This window comes from Epinephelus fuscoguttatus, linkage group LG7 (assembly GCF_011397635.1).
Source record: "Epinephelus fuscoguttatus linkage group LG7, E.fuscoguttatus.final_Chr_v1".
Lineage (NCBI taxonomy): Eukaryota > Metazoa > Chordata > Actinopteri > Perciformes > Serranidae > Epinephelus > Epinephelus fuscoguttatus.
The window spans coordinates 23,745,096-23,772,111 of NC_064758.1; the positions used below are offsets into that span (position 1 = coordinate 23,745,096).

The 27,016-nt window shown below is 43.0% G+C and overlaps 2 protein-coding genes across 7 annotated transcripts in view; one reads left to right on the top strand and one right to left on the bottom strand.

Annotated features, from left to right (window-relative positions):
- Positions 1 to 545: 545 nt before the first annotated feature.
- On the top strand, positions 546 to 19,049 carry acvr1ba (activin A receptor type 1Ba). Its single transcript, XM_049580888.1, has 9 exons — positions 546 to 740; positions 11,941 to 12,171; positions 12,262 to 12,522; positions 12,721 to 12,951; positions 13,112 to 13,279; positions 13,714 to 13,870; positions 14,301 to 14,425; positions 14,509 to 14,639; positions 16,605 to 19,049. The coding sequence occupies exons 1-9, from the start codon at positions 677 to 679 to the stop codon at positions 16,728 to 16,730; spliced, it is 1,494 nt and encodes a 497-aa protein (XP_049436845.1). The 5' UTR covers positions 546 to 676; the 3' UTR covers positions 16,731 to 19,049.
- Positions 19,050 to 20,618: 1,569 nt separating this feature from the next.
- Positions 20,619 to 27,016, bottom strand: part of kmt2d (lysine (K)-specific methyltransferase 2D) — a 36,640-nt gene continuing 30,242 nt past the window's right edge. For all 6 annotated transcript variants that reach the window (XM_049580066.1, XM_049580068.1, XM_049580067.1 and 3 more), the window contains exons 50-55: positions 26,793 to 26,929; positions 26,275 to 26,405; positions 24,751 to 25,036; positions 24,412 to 24,485; positions 23,735 to 23,843; positions 20,619 to 23,616 (exon numbers count right to left, since the gene is read on the bottom strand). In XM_049580066.1, the coding sequence (XP_049436023.1) occupies positions 23,524 to 23,616; positions 23,735 to 23,843; positions 24,412 to 24,485; positions 24,751 to 25,036; positions 26,275 to 26,405; positions 26,793 to 26,929 (830 nt within the window). In that variant the 3' untranslated portion in view covers positions 20,619 to 23,523. The remainder of the gene's footprint in view (positions 23,617 to 23,734; positions 23,844 to 24,411; positions 24,486 to 24,750; positions 25,037 to 26,274; positions 26,406 to 26,792; positions 26,930 to 27,016) is intronic.

The following is a 27,016-nucleotide window of genomic DNA, read 5'->3' on the forward strand; positions in this document are numbered from 1 at the left end:
CATAAAAGGAGAGAGTTAATCGTTTTACACTTTCATTGGTGCATCAGAGTATAATGTGGTATGTTAGACTCAGTTTGTTCTCTAAATATATTTTGTTTCAAGCAGATCATTAACCAAATGCAGTCATACATGACCTCAATCAAGGCTAAAGGTTCAGTGTATTCATCCATAAAATCATGTGCGCCCAAAAATAAAACTTTCAGGAACACATTTAACAGGTTTTTAATCTGACATCAGTCTTTACACATAATAAAAAATCATGTTACAGACATCACAGGTGAGCTGATAATGTAGAGATGAATACGTTATTCATTCAAAAAGATGCACACATTTTGGTAGTGCTCCCTCTGTGTTGTGATGATGTGAATCTGGAAGATTGTAATTCACCCACAACATTTTTATTTACAACACAGAGCCGTGACCTCGGTGGCAGAAGAGGACATGCAGCAGGCAGCCCTCCCCTTTAAACATGCGCGCACACGCACACGCACACACACACACACACACACACACACACACACCCCTTTAAACACGTCACTCGCCAGGCTGGCTGGCTGGCTAGTATTTGGCGGTGTGGTGTGTGCGGTCGGACTGTGGTTGTGTCTCAGGTCTGGGCGCGTTGATAACGACACACTTCGGACGCATTTCCTCGCGGAGAGATGGGAATTTTGAAGCAATGGCTGTGAACGAAATTGCCCTAACGCTGCTGGCCCTGCTCGGCTCGGCGGCTGTCGGTAATGGTAAGTTTCATCCGAGCACCTCTCCGGCTTTTGTCTCGATGTGTTTTCCTGGACTGGGCATCGCCTGTTGTCGCTCATCGTCATGGCGCTCTGTATCGGGGATTTGGCTAACCGTGTCTAGCTAGCGTCGACCTCAAGACCACTGTGGCTGTTCGCTTGAACATAAAGTCACGCTTTTTGTGTTTGTTTGGGTTGAATGTGATTTTTATTGACTGACGAAACCCGCCGTGTTAATGGTCGTTATTGAACAGGGAGCTAAACCACAACAACAACATGGTGGGGCTGTTTGTTTCGAGGCGACGGCTAACGCTCGCTAGCTAACTGGATAATGAAGTGTTTAAAGTTAAATATAGTCGATAATTGAGCTCCGTTTGTCAGCGATAAGACTGAATTAAATTAATTTTATTTGTATTATCTATTACATCGTATACACACAGAAATAAAGGCGAATGATAAGCGACAGTGTACTGTTGATGTTGAAGTTATCTGTCGCTGTTATGCTAACATATTTACAAAACAATCTCCTGTTGGCTTGTGACTGCTTATCGCTGTGTTGCCCGGGTACGGCTCCCTGTAATGATAGCAGACATTAAACATGTGCAGTGTGGTCTGCCACAGTGGAGGGAGCAGAAAAGAGTCGCTGAATGAAGGCCTAACCTACTTTGTGCATGAAATGTGTTTTTGAGAGTAAACACTGGCAGCTCTTCCATTGGTGTCCATTTGTAAGGAGTGAAAAGGCTGCTTAGTGGCCTCCAGCAGAAAGTGAATGCTGGCATAGGGTGACAACAGCCGTGCATTCAGCCATCCCAGACAGAAGTCAGAGTTGAAGTCTGGGTTCATTGTGATGGAAATGTGGCAAGTGGGGTCTTTTGAGGCGCCAGTTATGGGGCTGCTTCAGTCTGAATCCTCCCCGTCTGCTGGGGCAGCTGATACCCAGCTCCACACCACAGCCTCAGATGGACATATGTTGTGCTAAACTTGTTTGCCTCTGCATCACATCTTTGACTTCACTCACTCAAACACCACATTTGACCACAGGAGCTCATAGATTTTCATTTGAGACACAAACATGTTTTTGGTTATGCATACCTCCATTTGTCCTGCCCTGTTGCAACTTGCCACCCAGCAGGTAAACTAAGTAATAAAGAGACAACTCAGTGTGCCAGAACAAATATGCTGCATTGTCACCTATTAAAGTGCATGTTGTGCTTTAAACAGTTGAGTCATCATTCCAAGAATCGTATAAATATGCCTCCCACGCTTGGTTTAGGTAAGGGTGCAGCACACCCAAGTCGATCAGCTCATTGAAGGCACGCTAGCAAAATTGTCACACCTGAGTGATCAGTTTGTTTGACTGGGTTACTCCAATATTAACAGTGATGTGTGAGTGGAGAGTGGGGGTGGGTGTGTGGACTGAGCAGACAGGGGGTGATGATGGGTTTGTCCAGCTGGCGGGGTCTGTCGTGTAAGGGGCCCACAAGTCTGTCTGGAGCCATGGTTTCACGCCATATAATGGATTACACCATGCAAGGACTGAAACCAGACAAACCTGAAAGTAGCAGCACTAGAGCGGATTCCACGCTTTTTGCAAGTGTAGTATGCATCTGGGAGAATACACTTTACTCACAGGTTTGATGAATCTGTCACGTGTTGTTGACTTCATTAGGATTAGGAGTCACTGGTGTTATGGGCATTACATGCCTGTGTGACGCATTCAGCCTGGGTGCGTTGAACACAATAGCAATGTGATATGGGCACTGTCAACCACACTGCCGTAAGGTAGGGCGCGTCCCTGTCTTTCTCCTTTCCTCCTGCCCTCGCCATTCTCTATCCCTGTCATATAAAAAGCCTGGTACTTTATCAGAATTTAATCTGTACTTTGTTATCTGTGGTCCCACTTCTGCTTTCACTTACTCACAGCCACCATAGGGTGCTGAAGCAAGTTTTGGCATGGGCTGTTTTTTCCCTGGGTTAGATGAGCTCCTGCTATCTCTTGAACTCTGCACTCACTCTTAGTAGCCCTTCCACATACTACCAAGACTGTGCCAGAGTCTGCCTCTGTGTAAAATCAAAGACAGGACAACAAAAAAAGTCCCTGCTTCTCAATTTGCTCAGGGAACTGCCCGTGCAGAGCTTAACTCCGCTACAGGTGCTGTTTCATGTCAAATTTGATGTGAATGAGTTCAGGTGGAGGAAGCATGAGCTAGTCAGATTGGAACATGTGTACACCTGCCCATTAGATCAGAGTCAAGAGAATGCACTGAGAAAGGTTGAAACTTAATGGGTTCAAAGGTGTGTGTCTGTAAAGAAACAAGACTTTGGACAGGGGAGGGGGAGCGGTAGTAATTCCAGGCTTAATCTTGAAAAGGAGAAAGTTGTTTTGTTTTTTCTCCCTAAATGTGTAGCAGTTGTTGAGGCCTGTTCTAGATAGACAGATGTTTTGGCTCCCTCATCCCTGCAGCTAAATTATGATTAAATGAAGATGCACGTCCTCTGTATAAAACAGGTTATTCCCTGGCACGGACACCTCCACCTTGAAAAATCTGTGTTTACTAAGAGTTTCTATAACGTGGCGCTGAGCCAGTCAGGGTCAAGAGAGGTCTGGGGTGGTCTAGTTTTTTCCTCCATAATGACCAGTGCCGTTAATGACCTCCGCTGGCCCAGAGGCACAGGGCCCTAATTGCTACAGCAGACAGCGTAGCCTCTGACTGACCCAGCTCTGCCATTACTGATGTTGGACCACAAGGGATTACTGCCACCACAGAGCCAGCAGTTTCACCTTCAGTTGCCCACTTCTCCATGCTATTAATTTACTGTGAACACTTTGTCTTTGTGTAAAGGGGTTTTTTTTTTTGGTAGCCTGTGTCAGTGGTGAAATGACATCTGCTTTTTGTGCCATACCTTAAACGTACCCTGAGAGTTGTTTATTGTCACAGTACACCCAGACCGACCCGGTAGCTATGTGAGTTCACGTCTATAGGGCTGAACCTGACACCTATCCTCCATTACATGTCTCTTTGTAGACGTGCTTGATTTGTGTTTTTGGCTGTTGTTGGAATGCAGATTAGGCTTGGTCTGCCTCCTGATTTTCTGCTTGAAGGTGTGCTGTCTACTGACTGGTGTGATCCAGGAAAGGACAGTTGGTAAGAAAGCTTTTGCGTAGGGAATATAGTGTGAGTGTGCATTATCCAGCAAGTGCTTGAAGTACAATTTAAACCTCTATCTCTTACTTTTCTCCAGCCTCTGTGGTGACACTGGCTTTGACAGAACCTGTGTTTCTCACTTGGCAATAAGCAACCACCCTTGCAATAAACGTCACTATACAACATTGCTTTTTTTAAGTTGTAAATGTTGTAAATTTTATAAGAAGCATATGATTTCAATATGCATGTGGCAGAGCCCTTTGTAACAGCGCATTTCGTACATCAACACTAGTATCGGACTGTTTGATGATGATAACCAGAAGAAGCTGTCATGCTGACAGAACGTTATCTGATTACACACTGCATGCAAAAGACAGTAGATAATATCTCTTTTATTCCATGAATGTTATTGTTTTCTACATTACATTTTTTGTTTAAAAATGATAGTCCCGGTCTAGTTGTCTTGTGAAAATATTTTTTATTCTATTTTGTTCTGTTGGTTATTTAGACCAGTGGTTCTCAACCAGGGGTTCAGGGACCCCCAGGGGTCTCTGAGGTAGTTCCAGGGCGTCCATTTAATTCACTTGGAGTGACTTAGTGACTCGGAGTGTCACTAAGAGTGAAGCCAGTGTGAGTAAGAGTCATGATAACCATGGTTATCTCCTTAACTGTAGTTGAACTATAGAATTCTGGTCCTAATCATTATCACCAAAATGTTTTCTGATGGAGGTCTGTGAAGCAAAAATTGAGTCTGTGATCCAATGTGTATAAATTAAGGGTCCTTGATACGGAAAGGGTTGAGAACCACTTGTATTGACAATTAAAGGTTGTGTCACCAAAAATCAATGTCATAAAATATGATATTAATATGTTTGTTTTAGCACTGATACTAAATTACACATATTTCTATACCTTACATTGAGAAGTATAAAAATGTTTTTCTGTAAGGCCCTTTTTCTTTTCATTTAATGTGAAAGCCAGAGTTCTCAATTGTTAAATGTTGTCGAGATACAAGCAAACATACAAGAAATTGGCTAAATAAAAATTGTGTTTTGTTTAAATACTGGAACTATTTGATTGAAAATTAAAGGTCTAACATGTAGGAATTTAGTGGCATGTAACAGTGATGATGCCAAACTGACAAACTGTAGGAGAACTGTGGTGGCTGGTGCAAAAACGCAAATGGCCTATCCAGAGCAAGTGTTTGATTTGTCAGTCCTTTGCTACTGTAGAGCAAGATGGCAGCATCTATATAAGAGGGTCCTGCTGCATGTGTAGACATAAACAGCTCATTCTGAGGCAGAGTCCTGCACTGGGTCGGGTACCCACGGGTACCCGCAAAAACAGCTGATTTGCGGGTGGTTTTTAAAAAGCAATTTTTTCCCAGGTTCGGATCTGGGTGGAAAAAATAACATGTGGGTCGGATTGCGGGTTTTAGATAAACACATCAGTCATTAGTTCGGTAAACTACAGATAACTACCTTGGTTATTATTTAGGCTAGTCTCTGAGGATCGCCTCTGCTATTTTGCAACGGTCATTGGTTCAGCTGTTTACACACGTTTTACCATAATAACACAATTTGTGATTGGACGACAGAATCAACATGGCTGCCACCGTCTAACAAGTGCCGCTTCCAAAACAGTAAATAATTATTTAGGTATTTGAGAAACAAGTGGATAAAACGTACAACTATCACTTTATAATGTTTCTGAAGTGTTTCCCTGATGGATTACTTCTCTCCTCGATGGATTCTAAAAACACGTGATGGCTCGTAACTGCTGAACGTCGCTCTGGACAGAAAGTAAGTCTGTTATTACACATGTAAAGTTCCTTTACATAGATTAAAAGTTTAAAAGCATTAAACGTAACAAACGAATGCTTTTACGCTCGTATGGGAGAAGAACACAGAGGGTTGATGATGGAGCTGAAGTCAGGTTTTTATTGTGAGAGCTGCTTCATTCAGGTCGTTGTTTACTTACTGGCACCTTAACTGTGGCGATATGCTGTTCAATATTCAGCCAATATGACCCAAAATGATTACTTTAAATCAGGGTTACGGGTCGGGCTGCGGGTCGTGTTTCAACGGGTCGGACCGGGTTGCGGTACTAATTGGCCTGATGCACGGGTTTGCAGTTCGGGTGCGGGTTTGTACGTCCCCGGGTCGGGTCGGGGCGGATCTTGAAAACTGGACCCATGCAGGACTCTGTTCTGAGGTAACAAAGACACAACAAATCTTATTTTCAGGTGATTCTAAACTAATGATAACATTATTATGAATATTACATACCATTCTGCCAGTAGATGCCCCGAAATCCTACACACTGCACCTTTAAGTTAATAACGTTTGATATAGCTAATACTTCAGGTTCTATTGCTCTTTACCAAAACATCTTTGGGGTTTGATTGCCAGTTGTAACTGTAGTCAGGGTAAATCTTATTCAACAGTCAAAGAAAGAAAAGGGAGTAATTGTTAGATTTCTAGTCTGCTTAGACTCAAAGGGGTTTTTAAGCTCAAGTCACATGGCAGATGCCCTGGCTCAACAGTACTGAAACATACTGGGGCATTATAGAGGCAACATGGACCAGTTTGAGAATGTGAGCAGCAGCATGAAATCCAAAGTGAGCCAGTACTCACACTTGTGTGCCTTTGAACTGATCCAGGGCAGCCGACAGACAGACAGACAGGATGGGATGTAGCCTAGAGGCTGGTGGTTAGTAGAGATAGTAGAGGCAGCCTCGGCCCTAGAGACTTCACTTTAGAATCAGATCAGTAATCTGACCCTGAGATGCAGACAAAGGTAATGACTTTCCTCCTTCCCCTAGCATTGATTAGGACACAGTTGTGGTGTGTGTGTGTGTGTGTGTGTGTGTGTGTGTGTGTGTGTGTGTGTGTGTGTGTGTGTGCGCGCGCGCGCACGCGCGCCCCCGTGTATGTGTGTGTGTGTTTGCACTCACACTGTCTGGTGGCGTCTGCTTGTCTTGATCAGCTCTCAGTCTGGTATCTGTATGGATCTAATTTCAGCCAGTGCATTTTGGTAATGGTGCTCTGCTCCCCGCACACACGCATGCACCCGACTGTCTCTGTCTGCGTCGCTTAGCTCCCAGAAACCCACTGTGTTTGTGTAACCCTGCTGCCCTGCACCGAGCACGCGTATTTTCCACAGACTTTATCATCTTCCCGTACTAGAAAGTTCACCTCCTGTTTTGACTGGGTTTCTCCCGCGTGAGTAGGTCTGAGCAACACATACACACACTCACGTACACGCACAACACAGTCATCAGGGTTAATGTGTAAAGGTGTTTGGAGTGGGCTCTGCTGTGGTTTTTAGTTTGGTCCCAGTTAAAGCGATGCTGGTTATGGCAACAATGTTTTATTAATCCCCTCCTCACTGTGTCTGCCATTTCCTGTCTCAACATGAACGGAATGATAGGAACTTCACACACTCGCGGCTCAAAGGAGTTGCTCTTTGCGCTGAGTTCTCCCCTTTTTCCTCCACCGTTCCCTTTTCCTGTTATTTACTCCCTCCCGTAAGTCAAAGTCTAGACTGGGTTTTAATGACGGTCGCAGCTGGTCACTTGGGCAGACCCCAATCGCAGCTGGGGGGCCCCTGCTAGTACCGCTTGTTACCCCCTCTGCCCCCTCCCCTTCGTATTATCCCGACCAACTCGGGACCAGCCCCCATCCTGTCTGGCCTGGAGCAGCCCCCAAATATCGGGGTTGTTACTGTTAACCCTGGCCTGTCCCCTGTGTGTGTGTGTGTGTGTGTGTGTGTGTGTGTGTGTGTGTGTGTGTGTGTGTGTGTGCCACCCATCCCCCCATCGCTGCTCCACACAGAAGTGCGCTCCCCCACTCCACTCTGCTCTTTGTTCGTGCAGGGCCAGTCCAATCCCTCCTCATGTCGTCTTAATCTCCACACAAAGGACCAGTGTAAAGACCACCAATTATGTGGATACAAGAGCAGAGTTCACTCAAAAACCGCATACACCAGGCCTCTACTCATATCCATGTGTATTTAGGCTTGATATTATTCCCTCAAGTCCTAGCTTTGTAACACTTCTGCTCTGAATCCAGTGAGATATGCAGAGCACTGTGCAAACAGCATGGCATTTCGGCAAATGCCAGTGGGCCACGAGTTCAGTGCCCTCCCTGTCTGGCATGACATTCATTTTTAAATTTACCTTGTATTGTAGAGGTCTTGATTTTGTATTGTGCCATCTTCTGAGAAATATTGTTAACGGCTGGGTGATATGATAATGTATTCTCTGGTGTCTCTGTAATCAGTCAGCCAGTGGAGATTTTCCTTTTTGGAGGTCTCCCTTTAATATTTCTGGTTGTATGAGGTTGTAATGAGCAATGTTGCAAATCAATGAGCAGGACAGTTTTGTGACAGTATTGGATTGTTACTCCAGTGTGATGAATGACCTTAATTTGCTTGGTATTTGGGTAACTAGATCAGGCTACTTTATCTATAAATGGTTTCTATCTCTATCAATATATAAAGGCACATTCTGTCATTCAGTTTCTCCATGTTGGCCACCCATAGTGTCGACGCTCGTTTGTGCGGAAGCAGGCTACACATGGTGTACTCACAAGGTAGCCTTTAACGAAAGGGAAGACTCGCCACAAACCAAACTCTTGGTAGACCACAAACCATCGGCGGCAGAGTCGAGAAGGAGATGTGTGTGTTTTTCAGCCATGTTTGGTTTCCTTCCTGAGCTTCTGTCTGTAAGTCTGTGGACCATCTGTCTTACCACACACAGAGTCTCCATGATGGATGTGCCTGTTCATTTCAGATCACGGTGTCCTTATCAGATCACTGTTGTTACTTTAATGCTGTTTATTGGTGTAATGTGTGTTTCGTAAGAAGTATTTTGTAACCCTCGGTTTGATTCTCATGAGTAGAATTAAGGCCAATAAATCTAGTTAACAGCAGTGTGGATAAGAGATGAAACTGTATAGAATAGAATGATCACTATGACCTAAAGTATCACAGTTATCAGGATTATCGCAGTGTCGTTAAAATGTACTAAACATGTTCAGTCCTGAAACACACACTGAAATGATTGCACCAAGTTTTACTTTGTATCGGTCCACAAGCAGCCGGTCTTTCAAATGCTTGCTCAAGTGTCTGTCGCCCTTTTTACACAAAAGTTGCGCTACAAAGTCCCTTCATTACACCGCCTTTGTTTTTTTGCACAGAACCAAACAACAACGGCGTCATGACGCCCCAGTGTGTGATTTTTAGATAGCATGCCAGCATTTTAAAAGCTACAGAGGCATGACGGGCGTGACATGCAACACAACAGCGTCAGCCTCCAGTGTGACATATAACATACACGTCGGCAGCTTTTTCTAAACAACAACATAGCTAGGACAGTCATATACTATCTCTGTTATATGGTGGCTGATCTTGTCAGGAGCTCAAGGACTTCATTGTCTTTCCAATTTGCAGGCATTTTGGGACACTGTTTTTCCTCTTTGAATTAGCTGCTAATTGCTGCTATCTGCTTTTTAAATGTCCCACAATAACTCGTCAAAACATCACACCCGTCCTGTCCATGGTCCTGTACTACTCGCTGTCCCTTTTACACAGATGTTGATTCCGCTCTGTTACTGTCTCCACTGCCGGCTTAAAAGCGAGACAGTTCTGTCCCCCCACTCCGCTATCGTACCTTTCATAAAGAACAGTGAGGCAGAATAATGGGGGACATTCCTGCTTGAACAGGTAGTGTGAAAGGCGCTTCTATCACAGTAGATGAGGAAGCGGAACTGGTAGCATCACCCATTCTTCAAATGCTATGGCTAAAAAATCTCGAGAGCACTGTCACTGCTTTCTGCCATGTTTTTATTGACACAACAAATCCATGCTAGTGTGCTGAGCCTCTGTCTCAGACTGTTGCTAACTTTGGTCGATGCTGGACAGTATGTACTGTGTGAGGTAACAAAAAAGGGCTTTAATCATAATGAATGTTTAAAATGGTAATCGTAATTGTCATAAATTTTTCCATGCTTTGTCATAAACTGGTAACCGTTTCACCCCTAGTGTGGAGGTAGTTTGTTGTGGAGAATTGCTTCTCTCAATGATGCATGTTTTTCCTTTTTTAAATGCCACTCTTACTTTGAGGATGGATTGATCAAAATGCCTCCTGTCTGGACTCACTTGCTGATTGATTTATTTCCCTGAGAACCAGTAAACATCCAGCCAGACAAAAGAGGAGTCTAATGGAAGAAAGGATTCAGGTTGTCTGAATTTGATGATGGATATTGAGCGTCATCCAGCTTTCCGACATACAGCTGTTGCTCCCGTCATCTGTTTTATTTGGCTAAACTATTTGCTCCATTAATGCAGCAGATTAGCGTGATGTGGCACACAGCTTGTTTTTCTCTCTTTATCAGGCCCAGCCTGCTTCACCTCCGTGTAATCTGCAGGAAATTCCATCTGCATGCGAACTGTGGTGAATTTGGACACACTCCACTAAGAGTTCCTGCCACTTTCCCGCTCACCTCCTCGAGAGCCACACACAAACATGCTCACACACAAACATTAACTGATGAGAAATATCACTGAAGCAAGTCCTCCACATTTCCAGTTACCACTCACTGGACAAGCATAGACACATCAGCATACACGCTACATGTGAAAAATGCTCCCACACAGATTACAACCTCCCAGAGTTCAGTAGAGTGGAAACCACTCCTATGACACCAGGGTTTGTGGTTTTGGCCACTTGGATGTTACATTCTGATGGTGCAATCACTGTATCAGTCATTTGGAGTATTTTTTTTTTAAAACTGCTCTGAACAAGAGCCAAAGTATGACGACTCAGATGGTTCAAGAATGTACTAAAATCTGCTGACACCTTTTGACAGAGACCAAAGTTGGTACAAACAGGGGAGATCAGTGAGCTCATCTGGTCAAAGAAACCCTCAGGATAAGACACAGAGGATTAGTGGAAGCTTGCCACTCTTAAAATCTTTTCTTTCCTCTGGGCCAGACATTGTCAGTGGTCCAACCGCTGCTGAGCCTCCTCTTTTTGAGGGAGAATGGGGATTGAAATTCCTCTCTGCTTTGTGTCTCCTCCTGTGTTGTTGTTGGTACGACGGTCTTGTCTTCGCCAAGTCCACAGCGATTAGTCTTGAGTGGTCTAGCCTTTGTTTACCGACCGAGAACCAGCTCTTGGCCTGTTACGCCTCACTCACGGCCCTGTTGTCACTCAGACAGTTCGTCATTATTTAGCACTGACAGGGGTTCAGCTGAGTTTAGCAGCTTCCCCTGTGTTTTTCCCACGTGAAAACTAGTCCTACATTCATCTAGCCTTGCCTGGTCCAGCCATGCGCTCTGTTTGGTCACAGCAAACCTTGGAAGAAGCCTTTTGTGCTGACCTTACTCTAAATGAGAAGCATGTGTGCTATGACTCAAAATCACATTTCGCTCCAAATCTAATCAGCTTGCAATTTCTCTACTCTCTTCATTGCCCAACCGACTCTGGTTTTGTTTTAGATGTGGCAGATTTGTGCGGACTTTCTGGCACTGACCTCATTTCAGCGTGTAGATGGACCACCGTAGTTTTATTATGGCAGCGGCAGGAGTTCCATTGTGTCAGCTTTAATAGGTCCCCGCGCAGGAGTGTGCTGTGTTTAATAAAACTCGTGTCTCATTAGCTTAAACAGTGGCAGCTCTCCCTGTCAGTGTGAGAGAGACAGAGGAGAGGAATGGAAGCAGAATGCTGCATTGGGGATTTGGCAGGAGCCCTCTCCCCTTGTTGGGTTTCACTTTGTCTGTCCCACTGGGCAGGTCCGTCTCCACCCTGCGTGTTTGGGTTCATCTGCAGTGAAGGATCTGATTTCAGGGCCGCCAGGGCCGTCTGGCTGCTGCTGCTCAACTCAAAGCTCTGTGTCTGCATGTCACAAAATGCTTACAACTGAATGGGACACTACATGCTTTACATCCTGTTGAAACTGTGGGGTTAGTTTGCCCCCTGCTGGATACAATGGAGAAGTGAAATGGATCTGATAAACTGATATTTATTTACCTCTCTGTGTCTTTTCCCTCAGCTCTACGTTGTAACTGCACAAACTGTGAGAAGACAGGCTATGAGTGTGAGACGGATGGCGCCTGCATGGCCTCTACATATTTCATCCAGGGGAAGGAGCAGCATGTACGCATCTGTATCAACCGGGACAACCTGATCCCCCCTGGACAACCCTTCTACTGTCTGAGTGCTGAAGGCCTGCTCAACACACATTGCTGCTATGTAGATTACTGCAACAGTATTGAAGTCCCCGGTGAGGCTGCGTCACCAAACATTAGAGAGCTTTCAGTTCAACAGTGCTGTCAATTTAAAGTAACCACCTCGTTTCGTTTTGCCCTCCTAGTTCCAACAAAGGAGGTGGACTGGACGACCTCAGGTAGCTCCTGGGGGCCGGTGGAGCTGGTAGCAGTCATCGCAGGGCCAGTGTTTCTTCTGTGTGTGCTGCTGATGGTCGGCGTGTTCCTGTTCCAGTATCACCAAAGAGCCTACAGCCACAGGCAGAGGCTGGAGGTAGAGGACCCATCCTGTGACCATCTGTACTTGGCCAAGGACAAGACCCTGCAGGACCTCATCTATGACATGTCCACCTCCGGATCAGGCTCTGGTCAGTACATGCTGTTCACCTGATGTGATGTAACAGAACAGTCTTCAACATGTCATTTCATAAATACAACTGCAACACTCAGTGACAGTTACTTGAACTAGAATTTGTTGAGGGTATGTCTAACAAACCCCTTCTACAAAACAAGTCTGCAGGTAATATTTGCCAATGTTTTGTTTGTCTTCCTACTGCCCCCTTCAGGTCTGCCCCTGTTTGTGCAGCGGACTGTGGCCAGGACCATCGTGCTGCAGGAGATAATAGGGAAGGGTCGTTTTGGTGAGGTGTGGAGGGGGAAGTGGAGGGGAGGAGATGTGGCGGTGAAGATCTTCTCGTCCAGAGAGGAGCGCTCCTGGTTCAGAGAAGCTGAGATCTACCAGACAATCATGCTGCGCCACGAAAACATCCTGGGATTCATAGCAGCAGACAATAAAGGTGAGGAAGTTTGTGGGTTGTGTGGAGACTTGGACTATTGACACGAACATTCAGGCATTTATCCACAACACTGTTAAAGTGGATTCCTAGACTTCACACATCAGCTTGTATATACTCTTACATCTTAATTGATTGTTTTCTTTCTTCTGCTCTCTTTCAGACAATGGTACATGGACTCAGCTGTGGCTGGTGTCAGACTATCACGAGCACGGCTCTCTTTTTGACTACCTGAACCGCTACTCTGTCACTATTGAGGGCATGATCAAGCTGGCACTGTCAGCTGCCAGCGGCCTGGCACACCTACACATGGAAATTCTTGGCACTCAGGGTGAGATGGACTGTCACGTTAGAAGAGTACTTCACCCACAAAATGACCATTAGTATGTCTGTTACTCACTCCATGTTATACTCAATTTGTGAAGAGGTCTCAGTTTTTCTCACATTGCCTCCACAGTGAAGGAAGAATCCAAAAACTGAGGAAATTCTCATTTATCTAGTCATAAACACAGTTGTGGCATGCGAAAAAAAAATTCAGTCAGTAAGTAATTCAGTGTAATACAGGGTGAGTAATTAATACACAGATGATCATTTTGCGAGCGAAGCATTTCCTTAAAGAGCAGCACGCAGTGAAATCAGTGAACAAACAAATGAACACAGCAGGGACATGAACGTGCACACAGTCAGTGATTCACATTCAGCGAGCATGTGCTATTCCTGCTGAGCTCCATTAAATGTAATGATGTGTTGTCTGTTCTCCTGCAGGTAAGCCTGGCATTGCTCACCGTGACCTCAAGTCTAAAAATATCCTGGTTAAGAAGAACGGCATGTGTGCCATAGCTGACCTCGGCCTGGCAGTCCGCCACGAGTCCATCACAGACACAATCGATATAGCACCGAACCAGCGCGTGGGCACTAAGAGGTAAATGTTTCCGTGCAGATTCACCCAGAAGCACTAAAATGGAGATATTTATCAGGGATCTTTGAAGGCCAAGTCTGGCTACACTCTGTGTTTGTCGTACTGTCTACATGAAAAGATGAAAAACAACAGTGAATATGAATGTGCCACTAACAAGTTTTTATATGTTTTAGCCAAATTGACCAATTTGCCTGCGCTCTTTGGACCTTTTAGAAAAGCCCAGTGATGGATGTGTAATTTTGCTGATATAATGGTTGTTGAAAAGGGGAGGAAATTGTCATGTATTATCCCAAACAACATTACAATTTGGATTCATTAAACCTTAAATTTTATGAAATAAGATAATTTAAAAGTCTATGTAAAAGGTTTAATTGGTCATATAAACGTCTCATCGATGCTGTCACTCATTGCTGCCCTTTGTCTCCACCTTCAGGTATATGGCTCCAGAAGTCCTGGACGAAACCATCAACATGAAACACTTTGACTCCTTCAAGTGTGCCGACATTTACGCGCTGGGCCTGGTGTACTGGGAGATAGCGCGTCGCTGCAATGCAGGAGGTAAGACCCCAATCATCAGCTCAAAAAATATCTAAATGTTCATGTGACAGGGACTGAAAAGACTTCCTCATTGTGTCCCCCAGGTATCCACGAGGAGTACCAGCTGCCCTACTACGACCTCGTACCCTCTGACCCCTCCATAGAGGAGATGAGGAAGGTGGTGTGTGACCAGAAACTGAGGCCCAATGTGCCCAACTGGTGGCAGAGCTACGAGGTATTTCACACTGCAGCATATACACCAACAGCTGACAGTTTTCTAAAAATACATGTACGGGCCGTATAGAAAGGCAGTTAGGTATAATCAGGTTGGGCAGTACAGGACGTTCTGACTTGAAAATGGACTAATATTTTCTAAATCACTGTAGTGGGGGGGTATTAAATTAAGTTATTTACAGCCTACATCCTATTTTTTATAACCTTTTATAATAGTGCAGGGCTCAGCATTGAAAAGTGATACTGTGTTTCACAAATTTCCTGATGTTGCTAAAAAGCTCTCTCTAAAAGTTGGCCCCTTCAAACTCTGATGGATCAATTTTTTCATAGACAGATGCTGCTCTCAATTTTTTTGTTTTGTTTCCAGAGATATCAAGCAGATCAGGTTGAATTTTACAGGAAATATTCATGAAATAATACGCTATCTAATTTTTAATACCTTCATACCTTCCTGAAGTTTCATCGGTGTATATAGTATGTGATGGTATTAATATGCAGCCTACCTACCTGTATTTTTGACAGTTTTGAAAATCATATCTTAATACTGTTATACCGTCCATGTCTATGATACTCTAAACATTTAGAAAACTTCCACTTTATCAAATAGTGCCATCGTTGATGGAAATTTATAATAATTGTTCTTATTATACGATACATTTGCCACAGTAGTTAATGTTACCGGTGTCACACTGTGTTTGGGTATACACCTATTATTTTACTTGCTTACTGCCCCCACCGTATGTATTTCTTTTTAATCGATATGTACTAGGATGACAGACACTGGAATTATAAATTGAAAGTGACGGCTCCGTACAGCAGCAGCAGAGTCACAGCACAGAGCAGCAGGAGTCAGATTTCTTTTACCAGTGAAAAAAGTTCACTGTGAAGAAGATGGCAGAGGATTTGGTGTTAAAGTGAAAAGTAGAAGCGCCTCCTTGGCAGTATTTTGAATTTCAACCCAGTGCTAATAGGAAACCTAATAACGCTAACAGGGAGAAAAGTATGTGGTTGCATCATTGAGAAGTTGGAGGTTGCTGCCTATCGCCTGAGGCTAATCCTTCTTGTTCCATTGCTCCCTGCAATATCTCAAAGTAATCTGCTGTGAACACTTCCCCAAAATGACTGTTGTTTTGTTTTGTAGATGCATCTGTTGATTAAAGATAGTGGTAGTGCTGATGTCACAAAACATGACATTTCCTGTGACTTCTTCAGAATAAAAGTCAAGTTATTTTGCCAGTCAGATGCTTTTAATGCGAAGCTGCAGCAGTAGGAAATGTTTTGGTTGTATTAGCAGTAACTAAAGGGGCCGTACACATGCTGCGTTTTTTGGCCCCAAATTCATAATTTTAATGTGAATGCATGGCTAATGTGCTCAAACGCTAGAGCGATGTCATTGCGGTGGGCAGGCGTTCCTGAGTGCATATTTTTCATGGCGCAAGTTCAACTTTTGGAACGCAGCAGCACACACCACATCATGTGATGAGGAACAGCCAATCTCAGCCGACAGATATCTTTCCCTTCATGCGTAGATATCAGACGGATAAATATGGAGAAGTTGATCATGTTAGTGCAGGGCCACTCAGAGCTTTACATCTGTCCTATGGACGATAGGCGTACACACCTATAAACAGTGCCTGGAACAAGATCAGCTCTGCACTCAGGATTGTAGGTAAATAGGCTATGATATGGTGCTGGTTAAGGGTGCTTAGCAACCTCATACACAACCTGCCGCCATGCTCTTGAAAGCTCTCAGAGAAAAGGCATAAGAGTAGCATCCAGCGCCTGACCTCGCGTTTTCCGGGAGGTGTGTACGGCCCTAATACAGCGCTCTACAGATAGTGCGCATCATTGTATCTTTGCTTGTGGTGTAATCTGTAACACCAGTGATGCCTGTGGCGTCCCTGTTATCAGTCAGCATTATTGTTACGTGTCTTTGTATATCTAACCTATGTCCCCTGTCCTGCAGTCACTGCGCGTGATGGGGAAGATCATGAGGGAATGCTGGTACGCCAACGGAGCAGCCAGATTGACGGCCCTGCGCATCAAGAAGACCCTGTCTCAGCTCAGCGTGGAGGAGGACGTCAAGATGTGAGCGGCGTAAAGACGCGCTGGAGACGCACAACCAGACCACACTCCCATAGGAAACAAACACTAAAGACAGACTGCAAATGAAAACCCTGCCAGTTTTAAAGCCACACTCCAAGTTGTGACAAGGCCTACCTCACCTTTTTAGCCAAAACTACTGAGAGTCACCCTTCCCCCTTCTTGACGTTTCTGCCCCTCGCCCCCTTCGCCTCCCTTTGTTCCTCGTGTCTCCTCCCTGTTCCCTCCGACCTCCCCTTCTCCATGGGCCACAACACTACAGCACTACCACTGTTAATATCATCACACTCAACCTTTTGTTTCATTTCCCATGGCAGGAATTACTATTGTACAGCGACGGGATTTTTTTTTTGTTCAATCCTTTTTTACCTCTCTGAAATGTGTCCCATGACGGACTAACCTTGTCCAGAAGAGCCAAGAACGTTGTGGGTGTAAGAACAATAACACTTCATATTGTGTTGGCTGTGCAGCATCACACTGTGGTACTGCGAGCGTGAGGGAGGAAAGAGGCTGAAGCACTGTTTCTAGTCATGTGTAAAAAAAAAAAAAAAAAATGGTGTCTGGACTACTAGCATGTTTCTATGACACTAAGATGTTCTCTGGTGTAGGCTGTAGCTTGTTAGACAAATCCAGTAATGGGACGTTTGGTAATTAGGCAGACAGATTCTGCTTTTTAATCCCTCACTTGAATACCCTTCAAACCGAAAATGAGTTGCACTCAACTGTAGCTTCCTCATCGCGTGTGACACCGGCAGGTATCACACGGCAGATGTGGTCCAGTCCTGGTGTTAGTCTGAAATGTGGCAGGGATAATGTTTGGGATGGTTTTATTTATTTGTCGATAGTTTTTATTTCATATTGATGAACACTGTGAGATGAGATGTGACAAGCCAGAGTCGAATAAGACGTGAAAATTAGTTCAGTCCAAGTCTTTCACCATCTTTCAGGCGTTACATTCAGGGGTCGTTGCATTCACTTTAATAAGATACTGAGCGCAAACATGGATGTAGCCATAGGCCCCTGTTGGTGACAGGCGATGACATCATGCACACTGAGCAAATAAGAGGCGTATGAAATGGCAATGAAAAATACTGTTGTTTTTTGTTTGTTTGTTTTTTTTAAATATATTTTTGTGTTTTGTGTAAAGACATCATGATGGGTGTTTTCTTTTGACGTTGACATTAGACACTACTGATGATGGGTACATATGATTTGTATATAAAACATGCATATGTTTTTTTTGTTTTCCTTTTATGCCACAAGCAGCGGTGTGACATCTGAACAGTGATTTTGCTTGAACGGTACTTTCAGAAGTTTCTTTGATCTGTCTGCATGGTTTCGAACTGTGCCAGGAAATAGACTCTGTCATCTGCTGGAATTTGTTTGCTCCTCTCATGACAATTTGGTGGTACTACTGATCCCAGATAATTTTGCTGCAACCTGTTTTTATCTTCTTTTTTTTTTTTTTTTTTTTTTTAATGCGTAATTGTTGGAATTGAGCTCTTCTCGGAGCTCATTGATGCAGATCTGTTTCTACATATGTTCTCCCGGGTGACATCTCTTTCGCATTGACACTGGAATATTTAGGAGCGTCACATAACCTTGAATTCTGATACTGCCAATGGCTATTTATTCAGAAGTAAAGACAGCTGCTGACAGTTCACACACACAGGGAACATACGGATAGATGTGAAAAGTAGTCGCGACGTTTTCAGAGACTGACATGCTGTAAAGTGAAACTGCATGTTTTCATTCTACTTTGTCGTCCGCAGACAAAACTTTGAAAGTATTACACTGACGTTTGTCACCATTGGGCTCTGCACTGTTAATGTCCACATGGACTTTAGTTAATGTTAGTTATGTCATCACTTGATCCAGAAACCATGTGTCATGTTAGTATCCATTTTGCATGCTGTCTCAAACACTGGGTCCTCTGCACTGAGGAAGATGAACTTAAGTCTTTTCCCCTCTTCCTCCCCGTTGTTTTCTTTCTTCCTGTTTTTTGTTCGGGTCGTTGGCTGTGTACCCCAGAAATGTTGCTGCTACTGTTAACATGGGTGGAAGTTCAGCGGGCAGATAGGAGGAGGAGAGCTGTGGAGGGAAAAATAGGGAGACTGCTGTCAGTTGAACCAAAATTGTCAAAACACTCCTGTCCATGTTTGGTTTGTTGCCATGGGTATATGACCATCAGACATCATCCTGTTCACGAGTAATACTTTGAGATTTCAAAAATCATGTTGTGCAGATCTTTTCAGAATTAGTTGAAAAGTGTATATAGATGATATACAATAAATTCCTCTTTTTCTTATTTGTGACTTCAGCTGTGGTGCTTATTCAAGATGCCATGTAGTGTGTTTATTGTCAACTGCTGCGCTAGTTACAGAGGATTAACAAAAAAGACCACTGCAATGAGCAAATGCCCTGTGTCATAATTTTAACAAAAGAGAAATCATCTTTGTAGCCTGTCTACCCCTTAATCCAAAACCACTCTATAATGTAATGGGTTGCTCCTTGGGTCATGTCACACCCTTCCACCAAGTTTCATCAAAATCAGGCCAGTAGTTTTTTTTTCCATAATCCTACTGAAATCAAACAGACCAAACTAAAAACATGACCTCCTTAATAGAGGTAAAAACCATTATTTAGGATTAAAGGATAAGTTCACATTTTTCCAAGTGTACTTTTAATGGGAACTACACCCATTTTCAAAATTCATACATTTTTCTTATGGTCTAAGACAGTCCGAAAAATATCAGTAAATACGTACCATTGAACCAAACTATTGCTGAATAAGAAATTGTGATATCATTAAGTATAAAGTCTGGAACTGCTTCATAGACAATGAATTAGGATAGATATTCTAAATCAGTCCAGCCACGGGGTCCAGATTTCTCCATAGTCATTAGTTCAAGGTCCACGGTGTTTAATATGTTCAGCGTCATTCTTGGGTTTGGCCATGTTATTGAGATAGCTTGCTGTCTCCGTTGCATAGCTCTCCAGTGTCCAGCTGTTAGTTACTCACACTACAGCAGAAAACAGCACTTCAAAGTAAAATCTTTGTGCTGGAAATTCACTATACTTCAAAAAAGTTTTTTTTTGTTTTTTTTTTTTACAAACAAGTGACTTGAGGTATATTCAGAATGGACCCATGACCCACTTTTGGACCGCAACCCACCAGCTCGGAACCAGTTTTAGATGACACTGAGAGCACCAAACTTCCCTGTGACTGGCTGTTATTTGACACCATATCTCAGGAACCAAAGACGCTGGTCAGATACTAAATTGGTGACACAAATCTTTGTGTCTTCCTTAAAACTGTGGTGATTTTATAGGCCGGGTGATACTCAACTTGCAGCCCGTGGGCCAAATCCAGCCCGATATAGAGTGCCAGGTGGCCTGCCAATTGTTTTCTACTTCACAAGACATTTTTTTTTATTATTTTAAACAGGTTATTTTTTGTTGCCAGAATGCATTAAAAGAATCAAAATAGAGCTTGTTTACAAAAAAAAGTGCCAGGGGAGGATCCTCTGGACCCCCTGACAGATGTCCAGACTATTCATTTATATACATTAATTACGAAAGTGTGTCATTAACTGCCCCCTGGCCTCCCGGCATTTTGCAAATGTGGCCCCTGGGCACAGCAGGTTGAGTATCGCTGGTATAGATATTCTGTTCTGCTGGTGCATAAAGCATCCATGTTTTATTTAGAATATGTAGCTTCTTTGCAACATCTATATTTCAAGCACTGTCTGTCATGGCTACGGAAGGGTCTGCACAGACATGGATACAGACTATAACTGCAACTTAACTGGTTCAAGAATCAACCTTAAAGCTCAGTGTTAATATTGCTTCTAAAAAATGAAGAAAAAAAAGGACATATTTAAAATGCATTTTATTTTCCTTTACAAGAAACAAAAGCAGACAAAGAAATAAGATGAGGGGGAAAGGGAGTGGGAAAGCTGTATATAAAGAGATGCAACCTCTGGCGTCCTGAAAAAAATATGTACAATTCAAAATAATATCCATACAAAACATGCCACATACAATAAAAATGATCATTATATTTATTCATATTCCCTAAAAGTATCTCTGCTGTACAGATGCAACATCTTTTTAAAAAGTAGGTGAGGTTAAAAAAAACCTTCAATTTGAGCAAACTTTTATTAAATTATAAGATATGCAGAGAACTTAAATTAAGATTCAGAGAAGTTAAAAATTATTCAGGCTAAAATCCAGTGAGCGGCATAATGTCTCGTCATGATCTTCCCTTGAAATAGAAACATACCAAAAAATATATATATCACTGCTTCGGATACTTGATCAATATCTACCACTTTAGAGAAGTTCTCCGTTATACTATGAGAGTGCAATTCATTACCAGGTTAAGTATGGGATTAACTTTGAGTATTACATCATAACATACATTAGGCCAAGTAACCATTTCACAAGGTTTACCAACACATTCACTTCTATAGGGAAGATATAAAAAAGCAAAACACTAACAATAGTCTAGGGAGTTCAAGATTTTCCATTCAAGAGTATATTAATCCAATTGTGACCGATTAAGGGACAGGTTTTGGTAATCAACAAGCAGTAGCATAAATAAAAAGAAAAATAAACACGAACAATATTACATAAATACAAATGCTATGCACCATTGTACTGCTTTACGCAAGAAAGTGATTCTCATGTCTAATCGGCGACCCTCCACGTGAATCCAAACAGGCTTCGTGATCACACCGGCCTCTCGTCGCAGGTGATTGGAGACGACCGGACATTTTTTCTCAAACCTATTTTTAACAAACTTGTCTCTGAGAGCTTATAGCAAAAAACACTAATAGAAAAAACAGGTAAATGCAAAACACTCTGGTTCATATACATAAAGATATTAGTTTGCCATTTTACATATATTTATATTTATATACAGCTTTATCTTTGTTAAAATGATATCCAGTGGTTGGTTTTTTTTTTCTTCAATTTTTATTTCTCTACACTTTTTGACTTTATTGATTACAAAGGGGCTGGATAAAGAGTTGCTGTCCCCCTAATGCATATACTATATATACAGTTTGTACAACTTTGCATTTTTAAAATCATGTGAGGTCTTAGGTTAGGGGGAAGGAGGAAACAAAGTAGTATGGGAAGGTGGAGTTTTTAGTAAAGCTCCCTTTAAAGACTTTTTTTTCATTCATCTTACATAGAAATGAAAACAAAATGCCCTTTTTTCCAATAAGTCTTTCCCTGCCATCCGTTCAGCCTCGAGAGGACAGTACCAGCACTAGAAAAGCACACTACAGGGTGGGGGGGGGTGGGGGGGGGGAGTAGAAATACTGCAGGCTGTACTCAGGCAGAGGAAGACTTACTACAGTAAAGTTTAACAACAGTCCACTAAATAATACAGAGAGGAAGAGGCATGATTCAAAGTTTAAGGTTGAGTCGTGAGAAGATCGAGTTGTGGGGGAATTAAAAAGCATTAAATGGGACAGTAGTCATGCATCCACCCGGCTGGGTCTGCAGCAAAGTGGAACTTCCAATGTATGAAGCGACAAGCAAAATGTGTACTTGGTTAATTCTGTGATCCTAGAGCCATTCACTCACACCATTACTGTCTTGAAGCAACTTAAAAAGGTGGATGTTATTGTGCTTTCACACAGCTGATAACACGGTTTCTTGAGATGCATAAATAAAACGAAAAAAGAAAAAGCTACATCAATATCCAGGAGGATTTGGTGGCATACAGGACACCCGCTAAGCTTCTGATTGTGATTCTTAATGCAATATCTTATCAAAACTGTCATATATTTCCTCTGTATAAACAATTCATGAATAATAATTATGTTGGCTCATTATTGTAAATCATCATCAGCATAGAGTAGATAGAGCAAACCTGCTGCTTAAGATTCCCTGCTTGTCCGAGAAGGCTAAGCCCATAAAAACATTCCCCCCTTTCCCTCCCCTCCCCCGTTCCACAGTAGCAGTTAACAGTTTTTATACAAAGCAGTCGCTTCCCGCTAAATCAATGAGGTAGACTGGGTCCAACTAACCCACCTTGGGACTCCACACAGTCAGAACATCTGGTGCCTCTGGAGCCACAGATCAATAGCATCTCAGATTTTATATTAACTTACATCTGTTTTTTGTTTTTTTGTTTTTTTGTATTTTTTCTCCATCGATCATATGTAGTTCTTACACAGAGCCACATCAGGATTGTCTAGCTAGCCAATATCCGTGTTGTCTTCATTGATGACTTGATGGGGAAAGTGCCTTTTCTGGGAGGTGAGGGGGAGGTGTGGTCAGGTGGGACGGGAAATAGGTCCGACTTAAAACATAAAAATGCATCATTAGTTCATTCTTAGTATTTTAAAAATGGCTTTTTGTCGGAGCTCCAGGTGAGCTCTGCACTACGGGTATTGAGATCAGAGGGTCAGAATCATTTGGTAGATGTTGAGGATTGTTTTCCAGCCACTGTAAGGTTATTGAGAACAGTCGAGGGGGGGGAAGGGGTTTTGGCTGAGGAAAAAGGTGATTGACTAGTCCGAACATGAAAAGTTAGTCCCGCCATCGAGCTGCTGCCGATGGAGGTGGTCGGTTGCTTTTATTGATTAATGCTCTTCAAACCTTTGGCTACAGGTGTCAACGCTTTAGTCTTTCAATGATGGAGGCCAGCCTTCCTCCACATCTTTCAGAACAGCTTATGCACTGGCTATGTAGGATTCAAAGGCTTTGGCGCAGGAGTGTTCTGGCACCAGTGAGAGGGGAATTCTCAATTTGTCTTTTTCTGGTTAGTTCATCCACTTTCGGCAATTCCAGGCTCCGCAGTGGCAAGGGATCTTGTGCTGATCGTCCTCGAAATCAAACTGGTAGTCATAGGTCAGCTGGAAGTGAAAAACGGAGACGGTTAATGGGTGTTGAGATTTAAAAATTAACTTCAAAAACATGGTAAAATTAAGGGAACGTCTAAGAGTGAGTGTTTGCTTGTCGTATGCACTGCACCTCTTCTCCCTTGGGAATCCTGCGGCTGGAAATGATGATAATCTTGTCTTCTTTGTCAAATGTTACAACTTCTGCAACACAGTTTGGGGCACAGGAATGGTTGACGTATCTGGAAAGGAGAAAAAAATAGGTCAGTTAAAAATAGGGAGTGCACTGAAAGTTGAAGATCAGTCGGAGACCCCTCATTCAACTGAGAGTCTTCCAAGTTGAGCAGCTGAAAGTGAGTGCCCTCTGCTTTCACACTGCTCCCCGGTACAGGAAGCTACGGACGCAGATCCAGGCTGAGTCTGAGTGAGACGGAGGCAGTTGCCCGCAGGAAGAGAGGCTTTGCCGGGTCAGGCTCCGAGATAATGTTATCTTCCGCATTCTGTTTAGAAGTGGTGAATTTATAGTTCACAGCAACTTAATACAATACAGTCTGTGGCTGATCCATCGTTAGCATGCATTAGCTCTGAGGGCTTACTTGGCTTGTTATCTTATGTATGTGGATATCACTGTCACCCTGAAAGTCACACCAAACCCTGTTCAAACTCTCAAACTCCATATGGAAAGAAAAAGGATGGAATAGTCAAATCCCACTTGACTGACATAATTCTGAGTCGGGCACAGTCCTGGTTAAAAATCATACTAGACTCAAGGGTTAACAATGAGGCAACCAAAAACAAATCAACACCTACCGAGCTGGGCCTCCTGTCAGAGTGGCATCAATCACCTGCTCGTTGTTTATGCGGAACATGTAGATCCCACGGTTCTACGTTAGAAGAAAGAAATGAAACAGAAAAAGGGTGAGACATACTTGTCAATTCAAAGTTTTTATTTTTTACAGACCTATATTTCTTGTTGGTTCTCAAGTGTTGTCAAGCTGTGGATTAAATTTGGGCAGCTCACCCAAATATGTATTTCCTCACCCCAAAAAGGGTCATTTATGTGTGTACATTTTGTCCATTCTTAAACTTTAATCCGAAGGAACACTTTATATGTACTTTGCATCATGTGCCAGTTATAAATTGGCATACCTGCAACTCGTAGATCTTCTCACGGCGATTCGCCACTTCATTGCGTATGACAGTGCCAATGTACTCGATGACCATGGTGTGCTTCTCCAGATCCTTAGCAGCGTACAGACCCAGGCCCTGAATGCGGGATCGTGCCAGATACACGTTGTTCTTCCACTCGGTCTTCAGGCGCCGATACTGGGACGACTTGGAGTGGACGAACTGCTTGCTGTATGGTGTGTTGAGCTCTCCAGTGAAGGTGCTCTGGTAGGCCTTTGACACGCTGGTGCTATTTAGAGTGTGAGGCCTTGAGACAGACAGAAAGTGAAATGTGAGACGGTATCCAGTCATTCAAGGTTCTTTGGTCAAAATGTCTACAACTGTACAACAAATAATTAGTTTTAAAAAGCTGTGCTTTGGTCCTTAACATGTGACTGCATTACTTAATATGTAACACTGAGTTAAATATAGGGATATCATTGCTATATCATTAATATATTAACCGCAGAGAATATTTTTGACCAGTTAGCCGTGTCAGTCTGCAGGTTTATTTTGCTACAGTTTTGTAGCACTACTAGCACTATGCTGTACCACAACAGCACTATAGTACTACACTTTTTAGCTAGCAGCCACTGCGCTAAATTGCACACCTCCCCGTTTGTATGAGAGCTTGCTATGCTAATGTTTTCCCCACCCATGATGCTGTTGTTGCTGGTCCCCCCACAGGCCGCCCCAGTGAGTAAGCAGCTTAATTTTGTACTGTTAACCCCTTTAGCATTATCAACTACGTTATCACTGTTAACTCTGTGTGCACCTTCAGCGGCATCAGCAAGGCTAGTGGTGCTAAGATAATAACCATGTTTCTGTAGCAATGCCATGTCACTAGCTAGTCCCTGCCTGTCCTGTGTACAGTGCAGAGTTGCTAGCTAACCAGTGGAGACCTGTGGGTGGGTAGTGAACACCATGTTATCCCATGTTAACACAGCTAACTGGCTCTCTTACAGCATAGCCAAGAAAAAATGAAATAAAAGACAAGACATTTACATCACAAAACATAAAAATTTGACACCTTTAACTGGAGAGCGCTTTAAAATGTGGTGCTAAAGTTCACACTGTGTCAATGAGTCGAACTGTGAATGAGTCAAATGGGTGTCAGGTTATAGAAAGCAGGAACTAAGTGAAAATCACCTAATGCCTGATGTTAGCAAATTTTTACTTTTTTTTTTTTTTTTATCTACTGTGAAGGACTATGTTGCCAGATGGAGGACAAACTTTATAATTACTGAAATAATAAATAAAAACTGTATAATTATAATGCTTTATTGTTATGCTTTGCTGATAATGATGTGGTAATGAGTTATTGTGCAACACTTCTCAGTTTTAAATCAACAAGCCTCTTTAACAAGCAGACATGCTTCAAATCATTTCAGCACAATCTCACAGGTTTCTCTCTGCCTGATAACGTGCCTATCTGTACAGAGCATGTGTTGCTGTAAAGTTCACTGTTCATTTCTTGTGACTTATTGCTAAATGTAGCTGCTTTACCTCTTGCACTGTGTGGGGACTTTGGGCTCAGAGCGAGCACAGCCAGTGGGGTTGATCATGAGGGGGAGCTCCATCAGTGGGTGACGGCCGTATCGGAACTGGTAGTTCTGACAGTTCTCCACTCCAGGCAACTGAAGCACAACAAACACAAATCATGTTAGTCATGCACTTTGATGTACAGGAGAACCACCGTAGCTGTAGCACACACGTCTCAACTATTGGGCTTCATTTTGGGTCTGGTGAAGCGTTCTGCATACTGTCATGCCTGTTTTAGTCAATACCAATCAATCAGGTGACGTAGGTCTTTTCATCAGTTGTCAGCATTTCAAGTATTGAACAGATTTGGCAGTTATTTCAATTAAAATTTGTTTTGACCATCTGCTTGTTAATTCATAAGTTTATTACCTACCCTTGGATGTGTGAATACTGGTTTTTAAAGGGTATGAATTACATCGGGGAGAAAAAGACTAAATCAAATGGGAGACAAAGTGGTGCTTATTCTCGCTGCACGTTCTTACCGACTCCGTGATCCGCATGACAGCATGAATTGTGAGGCCGTACATCTCCTCTCCCTTGACATGTTCGGTGAAAAGCTTCAACATGGATGATTCATCTCGTAGTTTAGCAACCTGCTGAACCACTCGCTCCCAGATCCCTAAAGACAAGGGCGATGAATTAAACACAGTGAAAGTTTCAAGTGAATAAGTAAAACACTGAGAAATACTATGTCAAATAAAGTGGG